This window comes from Zonotrichia albicollis, chromosome 10 (assembly GCF_047830755.1).
Source record: "Zonotrichia albicollis isolate bZonAlb1 chromosome 10, bZonAlb1.hap1, whole genome shotgun sequence".
NCBI lineage: Eukaryota > Metazoa > Chordata > Aves > Passeriformes > Passerellidae > Zonotrichia > Zonotrichia albicollis.
Window position 1 is genome coordinate 24,247,696 of NC_133828.1, and position 12,457 is coordinate 24,260,152.

Below are 12,457 nucleotides of genomic sequence, written 5' to 3' on the forward strand. Positions count from 1 at the left end.
CTTTCTTCGTGTGACTCTCTTCTTTCTGCAAGTTACCTACTTATCCTTTTCTCAATAGCCTTTAAACTTCAATTTACACAGTATAAATATAGAGGAGATAGGAAAAAGAGAGGCCGAAAAACTTTTAATCCTATTTTTTTTTTACATGAAATATTATTCTACTACAGGAAAAAAGTTTTTTATGTATTAATTTCATTTTCAATTTCAGGGTAAAGTATTTAATAAAAACAGGAACAGAGAATGTCAAAACAGCAAACAGCATTACTAAGGCACATAGTTATCTGTCTAATAGATTTGTATATTTTGCATGTGGATAATCCCAATCACACACGACTGCCTGGAAAACAGAAGCCTCCATATCATCCCTGCCATCACCCTCCCTCTTCACCCTTGTGCTTCTCCTCTCCACTGAAGAAAAGAAAATACAATCATGCTTCTCTTTCTTCTCCCCCATTTGTTTCCCAGAAATCCCAAATGACACTTCAGAAGAGTTGCACTTTTTCCTTCCAGATTCGTGTGTGTGTGCTGCACTTTGAGTTTTTTGTATTCTGAAGGAAAGTGAGACATGCTTATGTAGGACATGTATGCATGTGGGAAAAAAATGAGACAAGAGGAATGCAAAAGTGACCATGTTCTGGAAACACCACCTTAAATTATCTGTCATAATTTGCATGGGTAATTAAGCTTTTATGAGAGCAATTTCCCTGGTTTTGTAACAGAAGATAGCTACAGGCACCATTTCTAATCAAACTGACATATTTTTAAAAAATAAATCTTTCTTCATAGCCAACATCTGAACTTCAGCATACTCCATGCAATCTGTAAAGCACTCCTAGAGGTAGGATAACTGAGGTAGCAGTGTTTATGAAGCTCAGAGAACGTGTACACTGAGCCCCCTGGGACAGCCTGGTATGAATGCTATCACTGCCTCTCCTTGACTGCTCCAGACCATTTTATTTCTTCAAAGCTTTAAGGCCAAGTCTTTCTTAAGAAGAGGCAGCATCTCCATCTATTAATCTCCAGGTCTGTGCTCTGAATCTTGTCTCTACACCACTGTAGTACCACCAAAGGCAGGAGCACATGGACAGATGTACTTCTTCTGTTTGCTGTCTAGCTCTCAGGTAAATTCCAGGCAGAAAGACAGGCACAACATGAAGGACATCTGCTGTGTGCCTGCAGGCTACCTTCACACCACACAGAGCCAGCCTGATGCACCCAGCTCTGCTGGGATCCCGGGCACGTGCTCTGCCACTGCATGCCAGCAGCCTTCCCACAAGGATTCCCAGCACTGCACAGTCTCATCCTTCCAATGCACCTTCCCACAAGGATTCCCAGCACTGCACAGTCTCATCCTTCCAATGCACCTTCCCACAAGGATTCCCAGCATTGCACAATGTCTCACCCATCAGCATCAGTACCTGGGGGTCTGCCTCACCCCTGGGATCAACCTGTGCCTATTTCCTCCCACTCTCACTTGCAGGGGTTCCTATCCCATCCCCAGACAAACCTGTACTCCAGAGAGCTTCACTGTGTAAGTTCAGCCAGCTTTTGATTGTGTATAGTCTAGCTCACTCATCAATCTTATCATTGAAATGATAAAAATCTTACCGGTCTGAAATTTATGATTTCATTTTTAAAAGGTGCTATGGCACTGAACGTAATACAACATTCACATGAATATTGTACAGCTTGAAAAGTTACACTGGTTCAGACATTTTGTCAGGCACTGAAGTAAGACCCACTACCTTCCAAACCTAAGGAAAATTTTCACACTCTACCAAGGGCACAGGAAAAAAATGTTGTAGAGCAGCAGCAACTAATCAATTTAAAGAATAATTGCATGTTTTTGTTAACAATTTTGCCATTTCATTATTTGGCTCCCTCAGAACATTTGCTTGCTCCAGTGAGTTGTTGCCTTTAAAGTACTCAACACTTCCTGCTGTAATCCTGCTTTAACAGTTTTATGCAAAGAGAGTTAATTAGGAAAGCGAGCAAAAGAGAATTACATCACTGTAACAACAGCACTTGGCATTTAGTAGCCTCTTTAGTTTGAAACTCTCAGAAAGATTAATACTTATTATTAAAATAATCCTCACAAACTACTGCAAAATAAAAAGGCTTCTAAAAGTCTATGCTGCGCTACAGAGCAAAGCGAGGAGTATGGCTGCACGTTCTCAGGTCTGTACTGTGTCTACCAGACTTCCAGCCTTGCCTTTCTCTTTTTGAAGTCACAGAGAGACAGGAACAAGTGGAAATCACAGGTAACCAACAAGAATATTTTTCCCAGATGTCACATCAGGCTGACAGCCATGAGCAAGCATGTAGGCTGCTGCCCACTTTCAGAATAAAAGGTACATAAATGTGCTCAGATGTCTCTTCCACATGGAATACATTAGGTTATGCCACATTGCAATCTTGCATGAGCAGCACTGTCTAAGCATCTCCAAAATGCTGATACCCACCTTAGGAAATACCACTTTCAGGAGATGACTTTGACAATTAAAATACAGTGGTTGCAAAAACCTAAGTAGGCATTTTCCAGTGCAGACCTTTAGGCAAGACCAGAGCCTTGGAAACAAGCTCTGCTTTTAAATTTCATGGCCAGGTAAACATTTTCAGCCCAAACTCAGTCCTTTGTGAATCCCTTGGGTACACCCCTTCTAAACAGTCAATACTCTTTGTGCAGAAGGGAAAAAAAAAAACAACTCAAAACAAACAACAAGCCATATTAAAACCTGAAAAACAGATCTCTGCTCTGGAAAATCTTTTTTCTCTTCCTTCAAAGCTCCCACCTTTCACTCTTTACATATGGCTACAAGACAACAGTTGTTTGAAATATGAAATCTCTCCAGGTGGAGAGGTGACAACACAAGGTTAAATGCAATAGGACTAAAAGCTTTTCTTCTTTCGAGATTGCTGTGTAGGAAAAGAACCAAGGATTTGTTGAAAAAGCAAACTGGTAAAGAAAAACACAAAAAGAGTGAGAGAATGGTGATCTCCCCCATAGAAGGCCAAAAGGAAAATTAAGACATTAGAAGAGAACTCACACTTAAAATAGAAAACATTGCTATATCCATTTTTACATTATGTATTAGCTAGCCTTTAGGTGATAGTCAGAAAAGTCAACTGTTCACAGTTTCAATATTATTGTTCTCCTTCTGTATCACTCCCTCAGTTTAGTAATCTGAGGTCAGGCTCCAATTTGCCAAACTGCACATTATTAACCCTATGATGTATTTACTTCTTTCTTCTCAGCACAATATTACAACCCACACATTGCAGAGAATATATAATGTATTACAGTCTGCCTCATGAGCTGCATACTTAGTCAATAAATAAAATACGGAATGTTCATAAAGAACTTACACCTATAAAACTGAAAATCCATCATATGATTTTATCATAGTCAGCTGTACTTCTAAGAGTTGCTAGTTTTCCTCCATGTTGCTGCGCAGCAATATATAGCCAGAGTTTTCAGAGTTTCCTCAGGGATGAAACACAAGAATCTACCTTGCCAATATGACCCACAAAAAGGCTATCAGAATTTAACTTTTTAAGCTACCTTTTGTACAAAACTCTTATTCACAGTGGAAGTGACAGATTTCATACTCTGCAACAGTTCCACAGCAGGAAATCTGTTGCTTCTCCCTTCTGAAGTACTCCTTATCAAGGGTATCACAACTGCCTTGCACCCTGTCCAACTCAGGGGTTAAACAAAACGGGTCCTTTCTGGGTCTTCTACCATCTAATCATCCAAATTAAACACACTTTAATGAAAATTAATAAGAAAAACCTGAAATCAGTTTTTTTAGTTATTGTTGGCTTAATTATTAGTCATTGAGCCTGCAAATTAGCAATGTCAAAGCTTTTGCTGACTGCTAATTCTCTTAGGTGATGTATATTGTACACATAAAACAGGTACATTAAAATGCCAGCATTATATACAGCATAACACTTTCCACTCTCCCTAAAGTGATTTATCATAGTCATGTTCATACTCATTCAGCCTCCTGTACCATAATTTATTGAGAAACTGTTCCTTAATTGCTGGTCTGACTTTGACAAGAATTATATGATGAGAAGGTTTCAGTCATTAACCATCCAGAAATATCCAGTGTTATCCTCACATATAACAATAAAAGCTACATTGGCACTTCATCCAGTCACATCACTTTCCATATTCATTTATATTACCAATTTAGGAAGGGTGCTTTTCCACTAGCTGCTCTGAAGAGTCCAAGGAAGCAGCAAGACAGAGTTTTAAAGCCTTTTCAAAGTAAAATCCAACAGCCCCTGAACCAAAATTCCCTAACCCCTAGCCATCACTGTGTTTGGGCAAAAGGGCAATGAAAACCAATATACATAAAAACCAATATATATAAAAACAAAACTATAAGCAAGGAAAGAAGTTTAAAATACAGTTGTTACAGTGGGTGGTGGGATGAAATGGATGTTTTACTGTGTGTACATGCAGAGAGGAAGTGTGCATGCTCCTTGCCCTGGGTACAGCACCACTGCAGTCCATTTCTGCTGCAGCTCCGTTTCTTTCTGCAGGAGAAATTGCTCACCCATTCATTCTCTTGCTTTAACACTGAGAGAACTGAGGCAAAAAACAAATGCCTCAGAGTAGCCCTTCTAGTCCACATTTACATGCCTAAGTACTCATTAAGCATCATCACACTTTATGGGATCCTCTGGATGCATCACACCATCAACCTTTGCAGCATTATTTTAAAATCATGCTTCACATTTCCGTGATCAAATATGGACTAAATTTAAGCATCCATTTCATTATGATGACAGGTATACCTTGCGCTGTACTGTTGCTATGGTAACAGATGTGGTAGTCATTAGATTTATGGTAAAGTATATTCACAAGAGGTTTTTGGTTTGGCTTTTTTTTTTTTATTCCTAATTGCATAGTTGGGTCAAATTAATTACAAAGAAAACTCAGAGAATATGCTCTTAGCTGAGACCAGCAGCTCCTGCTAGTCTTGCATTTACCTTCTTTGGGCTTAAATGTGGGAGATAAAATACACAGATGCTTTAAACAAATAATATCAAAATCCTTGCTCCAGATGGAACTAATGAAAACTTATAAGGTTATACCCTAACCAAGACTTAACTAACTACAGCTATCCAAAGTTCTATACACTGCAAAAGGGAAAATATTTATCACCTGTGAGAAAATACTTTTTGGACCTTCTTAAGCAATGGAAATTATTAAAAAAATGCACATACATTTCCTGCCTGTTATTGAGAATACATCAGAATTCTTCTCCTAATTTAACGTTTAAAAAGTACCCTGTGTTGAGACTACCTACATTCAAACCTGTAAATTTTACAGTTTTCATTAAAAACTCTTGAGTTTCAAAATTTTCTTAAAAGGTAAGGGAAGAAACTTCTTCAGCAGCAGCTGAGAAAATAGTATCAGAGCTGCCATACAAGTAGCTGGGAAAATATTGCTAAGCCAATGATTTTTATTTGAACTTTTTAAAATTATTTGCCTCTTTCATGGATCACACTTTTAAAATATGTTTCTGTTCTAAACCAATTTTTCTGTATCAACCTTTGCATTTATAAAATATATGTGTAAGAACTTATCTGAAATCTAATACACTGCTCTGATATTTTCTGAAGTGCTACCACCAATCACACGGCCACACTGTACACCCAGCCCTCAAAAAAAAACCCACAGGAAAGCTCAAGTTGTCATGAGGGGAATTAATACAGTCTTAATCTCAAAGAGATCCTAGAGAACTGTATCAACACAAACAAGAGTCTCTTAAAAATGGAAGTTTCTCACAACTGGATTAGTACTCTATGAAGTATAAATCAGTGTTAATTTGTAGTGAAACAAATTAACACTGATTAATTTAATTTAATATTTTATATTATTTTTAGTATTTAATATGTTAGGCGCTTACAGAAAGGATGAACAATATGGTATTTAAACTGAATTACTACTTTCTAAAACAATAATGTATTTCTGTTGTTGGATTTACAAAAAGTGATATTCACAGATGACACAGGACGACTAAGCAACTGCAGGCTCATGCTGCCAAAGAAACCACTTCCCAAAAGACTCCAGAGCATGTTTCCTACTTGTCCATGAGATTATATACTTCCTGTTCCAATGCTGTACACTAGTGCCCATGCTGCTTCTCAATCTTTTCCAAGCCACTTTAGGAAATCAAAAAATTAAATTTAAAAAATCAACAATTTCTGGCTGTAGCGCTATCATCCAATGCTATAAGCAAGCAAATCTAGAGCTAACAAGAACAGCCACATTACAGGAATAAATCTATCATCCCACCAGATGGTACCAACAACTGGTGTATTTCCTTACCTGCCTCCTGTCTCTCTGAGACGATGATGAGGAGGAGGCACTTCTATGTGATGGAGTGGATGTTTTGTGAGCTGGAGATATACTCTTCTCCTCTGAACTCATCTTTGCAGCAGAATTGTATTGATGGTCTTGTGCTCTTATCGCTCATGGGCAAAAATGCAGGGCATAGTCTTCTGCATCCTTCTGTTTCACAGTTTATGGACAGCCAAACAGGAAGTCAGTCTCAGCTGAACTCCACCTTAATAAAGAAAAATGGGAGAGAAAGAATGGATGAGCATCCCCTCGCTCCAAAGCAGCTCTGCAGCAAAGAAATCTGTTAACTATTTAATCCAACACATCTCCCAGTCTTTTACTCCTCTTCCCAACAACTACCCAGCACAAATACAAATGCATTGTTCTGCATTCTCACAGAAGAGAATGCAGAAGTGGTATTATTTAAAAATAACAACCAGAAGTGTTTAAAGTGGTATTATTTTAAAAACCCCTAAGGAAAGGCTTAAGTAATTTACAGCAATTCTCAGGCAAAGTTTACAAACCCTTGATAAGGGGGTATTATCCTGCACAATATCATGACACTATCAAGTAACTCCTTGGGACTTCCCTTCCCTATAGCAGAGATACCACTGAACACCCCATTATAATCAGTACCTTGTAAAAATCCTGCAGTTAGATCAAGAACTCTGCACGTATTTTAAAAAGCAGGTGCCTGTCTCAAAGGGGTGCCCTCACCTGCAGGATCCAAGGCTTCACCGAGGCAGGGGGAGTGTGTGGTTGTGGCCAGGGCTCACCCACCCCAGTGCAGGGGGTGTACCCTTTCCTGTTTACTCAGCCACTGCTGGTACACCACTGCTTTACAAATAGCAGGAAATTTCTCTCACTTCTCTCCACCCAAACCTTTTATTTCCACCCACAAACAGAAAAACAGACACTTAGAGCAGCACAGAGGACATTTGTGTCAATAAATTGTCAAACACTACCTGTCAAACCCTATCAAAATATTGCAGGTACACCATGACAGTTCAGGAACGGAGCTACCCTTCTCCACGTTTAACAGATCACCGTGATTTTGCTTCAGCTGCCTGATACAGAGTCTGATCTTCCATTAACCTTGGATAAAATTGTTCCCTGAATGAGATGTTAGCTTCAGGCAGATGACATATCTTCTCCACTGCCCTCCTAATTTTGAAATAGTGCCCTTCCACATTCACTGTGCTGACAGCACACAAAGGGTCAGCACAGCACAGCTAGCTGCAGAGGGGTGTGGAGAAAGGTGCTGCCCTGCACCATGTTAAATCAGACCAGGACAAACATACATTAACACTCAGACATGACTGTACACTCAAGAAATGATGCCATAGTGAAGACAAAGCTCTAGCTTCTCCAGACATAAGAGATAACCATGGAGGAGTATCATCCTGAGCCCAGATACCCACACAGAGGCAGCTAAATAATGATTTACATACTGTCCCCAGCTTCTGAATACTGCACCCTAAGAAAAATGCTCCTGCTGGAGCCAAGATCTGTGATTACTCAAAACCTTTTATGTTTGCTGTACTAAGGGAGAGTAGAATGACTTCAGTTTACTAGTTACCAGTAAGTTGCAAGTATGAATATCATCCATATCTTATGAATGAGTTTCAATCTCCATCAAGGAGTCTCCCATAGAATTACAAACCCAGATATTACCCACAGAGGCCACACAGCATCCCAGTAACATGAGTGGGAGGACATGGCTGTTCCAACAGCTAAGGTTGCCCACATTCCCTGAACATCTTGGTGAATTCTGTGTTTTTTCAGGATGACAAGTTCCTGCTAGAAGAAGACTAAGAAGATTGGTTATGCCAAAGGCAGCTACAACAAGACTAGAATTTGCAGGAAGAAAGAAACAAGCTGCACAGCACATTTGTTTCAGAACTTCAGAGGGAAAACCTAATGAAGATGAATCCAAAGAAAGGCTTTTCCTTTTATCCTAGCATACCAAGGGACTGCTGGTCTAGTTTAACAGCATATTCATATCCTACAAATGCATTGGGGAAATTTCAGTCAAAGAGGTGTACCAACAGGGATAGCTCAAGGTCTATGCAATTTTCATTTAAATCAAAAATGAAATGAAGAAAAGTAGAACAAAAATATAATCCTAGTTCACAGAGCTGTGCAGTTATTTAATAGGAAATCTGCAGTCACTTTCAGCTATGAGGTCACTGAATTTTTTTTAGCAGAGTAGCCTTCGGGCAAATAAAAATCAAACCCTTTTTAAAACATCTGATCTTCACTCAGTTGACTCAAGTGGAAAAATTTATATTTAGTAATAGCACAGAAGGACAGTGGTCTGGCACTTCAAGTGTGTTCTGAAGGCTCTTGAAGCAGTAAATGCTGTTGTAAGAAGCAACCACAATGCTAGCAAGCAGTACCAAGAAAAACTGTTCTGTAAATAGCTGCCAAGTTTGGGATTCTGTCGAGTATGGGCTTTTTCTTTTGAAAGGTATTAAATAAAAGTAGTGGCTTACACCTGAGCCAAGCTCCACACTGGTTCTGTTGTGGTCTCCAAGCACTAAAAGCTGAACCTAACCAGCAACTTGTTCAAACCCCACTGACTTGTGACCACAACAAAACAAAAAAAAAGCCAAAAATACTAAATCACCCCCGTCAAAAATAAAAGAAAAGAAGTAAACATTTCTTCTTGCCCTATTTCACAGCAAAAATAGCTTCAATACTAAACCACTATTACTTACACATAGAAATTTCTGATTAAGAAACAGTGCAGTTCAGGGTTAAAAATCAAAAAAAGACAACTGGAATATTTGAGAAAACATGACTTGTAAGCACAGTAAAATAAATAATATTATGCAAATTAGCAAAACTTAGAACAGAGCTCTTTCTTATTGTTCTTGAACACTGAATTTGGAGTCTTTCTATATTGCTAAGGGTCTATCTTCCAATTTTTGCTTAAAATTTGAGCAATAGATCTTTTTTAGAGCACGTTAGAAGGAATAAATCTAGTGGAACTGACATAAAGAGATGCCAGTCTCTCTAACTATGATTGAAGCAAGCAATTAGAAATCTAATTTTTGGCCAACAAATTGAGTTTGCCAAAATTAAAATGATGCTTTTGAAACATTTTTAACAGGGTTTTTCCATCAGTCACTGGCAATTTTGCTGTTGATTTCAATGGGAACAGAAGCCCTGAACATGGCAGTATGTGTCTAGAGAGTAATAGAAAATCTAAAAACGCATTCCAATACTATGATGATGAGTTTTGGGTGAGTGGGGATGACCTCCTCCTGGTAATCATGCATTTGTTCTGATACTGTTTCCTGACAAGTATAAGGCAAATTTTATTATCCCTTTACTTCACAGCAACTGTATTCTCTACATGGAAGTACTTTAATCAATTTCATCGAGAATCAATCAGAAAAAGAATAATGGCAGAGGCAAGGGTAACAGCAGTGGGTGTTGGTTATTAATTGCTGCATATCCAAGTAATATCAACTTGGAGGCTGCATTTTGCACACCCCAGTTAAATCACCCATGAGCTGCTCAGAACCACCTGTCAGTTCAGGACCAGAAAATGTCACAGGGCATTGGCCTGCTTGGAAGTTGCTTTGCCATGAGTTCCCAGGGCAGGGATCATTCACTGCTTCCAGCACACAAGAAGAGACAGACGGCCTACAATGCAAAAAGCAAACACTGCAGAGAGATTTTAGCCATTCAGAAGTTTCAGTGGCCCAGTTGAGAGTTTTGTCCTCAACTTTCTTTTGTTGGCATCTCAACTAATTTGGAAAATTCAAAACATGGCAATTATTTACTGGTTCTGCAGTACATTGTTTTTTAAAGTTCTTTACTTATTTGTTATGTAAGGTGATGGGAGTCAAAAAGCTACAGATTCCCCATTCTTCATCCTTTCTCTACTTCAACTAAGATCTGAATATTTTTCCCTATACAGTTTTTTTTAAATCTCATTTATTGTCAGGTCATTAGTGGTGTGGTTTGATACTTCCCCCCACCCCCCCCGGCATCTTAAATCAAGCACTAAACAGATCTAAAAAAACCTTCATTCTTCTTTTCTGTCCTCAAGGGATTACTGTCTTTCTCTGTCTAAATAAACAAAGGAAAATGACATTTTATTTTTCATATTGGAAACCACTGATTTTTACACTAGAGATATTTTGCTAACCCCAAAGTCCTGCTGTCTATCATATGAAACAAAATTATTTCAAATGCATTAAAATAATGACCAATCCAGTACCAAGCTGTGTAGTGTGATTATTTTTATATTAATATTACTAAATACCTTGAAAAATAAGGAATCACTGAAACCTGCTTAGCTATTTCTCATCGCCTTTTGTCTTGGGTTACAATGCTTGATTTACATCTTTTAAAGTATTTCATGGAATTTTGTACATTGAACTGCTTAGTAAAGCCGAAACACTGAAGGAGACACTGAATCTCTGTATAAAAATTCATTACTAGTCATTTTCTTCAATGAACCAACTACATTGTATCTGAGGTTGCACAGATTGTCATTATTTGAAATTTCATTTTAAAATTCAGTATTTTTTTGCCACTTGCTAGAATTTAAAAAACAAAAGGGAGAGGGGAGTAATGAAATGAAGAAAGGTTATTTTTACTGGGGAGAAAAAAAAATTTGAATGACATGAGACCGTGTACCAGGAAGTAAACTGGGCAAAGACTTGGAAACACAAGCTGTATAAACTGCACAACTGGGTGATCCAGAGCAGAAAAGCAGCATGCGGAATTGAGTATAAGCAAATTAAAGGTAGGAATGTTTGGCTATCATGCTTTACAAGTCATCACTGTATGGCAAGTCCAGTGACACCGAATAGGAAATCTCTGTCTTGTCCCATAATCTAAAAATGTTCCACCAAGCCTGTACCACTGCATCAACTGCAGAGTGGTTTGTGAAAAAGCTATTAGCAGAAATGATGAAAAAGTACAGATATGTAAACTGTATCAATCCAGAGTGCTAAATAGATGTATGTCATATAAAAGATAAATTAAAGTTTTCAATCAGTAACTCAAAATGAAGTCTGAACTCAAATAACAGACTTCTGTGATTAATGTTATGTTGCTCCTCACTCTGATTGAGTCTTTTCTGCAAGACTGCCCAGAATACTTCAGTGTTTAATATCTCTTGTGATAGTGGAGTAATTTGAGAAGACAATTTAGAGCACAGAGATGAATCTTTAGACATAAATGAGACGTAAGTATACAACTGTCACTGGCATTCATTCAAGGAAAACATTCAAACTGATCAGGGGCTGCTTTTCACTTGGGAAGGAAGAGATTTTGTGCGGTGCTGTGTCACACAGTCATTCAGTATTTGAGCACTCCCTGAAGGCCAACCTTTGTTCTCACACAATGAGCAATATGCAACTGCCTCTCTCCCTCTTCACTGCTGACTTTCCATGCAGGAAAATCATAACCTGCCCTTGTTACAGTACATTAATGCTGCAAACACAAAAATAGAATGGAAATAAAACTTCTCAATGCAGTAGCAATGATGTGATGATTTAATAGACCACTTGTGGGAAATAAGCAGTTTGTTTTTCTTTTTTAACAAACAAGACAACTAATCCCTCTACATACACTATTTGAGAATCAGCCACATTACTTAGCAAAGTATTAACTTCTTAAGAAAAGGTTTTCATCAATTCATTTTAAGTTTCGTTTGCAGACCTCTGAGCAGTGAATTTAAAATAACTCATTAAAAGATAGCAATACAACACTCAATCTAAGGGAGACACTCATTATTTATTTTGAGGTCCAGTATTTGTAAGTTGAAATAAATGAGGTGTTGCAGGAAAGATAGGAAATCTAGATAGTACTAAATGATTTTTAAGGTAGAAGATATTAGAATTCATATGACTATTACCATTGCTCTTTTCAGGTATTCTGAAGAACTGCCTACTGAAGGTTTGGATAACAAATGTACATGTCTATTCTCAGACATTCATAACAACACTGGCATATGCAAAGTCTCAATCTGATATTATATACAGCAATGCTCACAGCACCTAAATACTGTCACAAATCATTCTCTATCGCTTATTCAAGAGGCTCTAGATCCTGCCTGTTAGCTAGGAAATG

General features: G+C 38.1%; 1 protein-coding gene across 6 annotated transcripts in view; it reads right to left on the reverse strand.

Moving 5' to 3' along the window:
• The window catches only part of OSBPL6 (oxysterol binding protein like 6), an 86,977-nt gene that overhangs the window by 39,274 nt on the left and 35,246 nt on the right, over window positions 1–12,457 (reverse strand). For all 6 annotated transcript variants that reach the window (XM_074548428.1, XM_074548432.1, XM_074548431.1 and 3 more), the window contains one exon: window positions 6,350–6,587. In XM_074548428.1, the coding sequence (XP_074404529.1) occupies window positions 6,350–6,451 (102 nt within the window). In that variant the 5' untranslated portion in view covers window positions 6,452–6,587. The remainder of the gene's footprint in view (window positions 1–6,349; window positions 6,588–12,457) is intronic.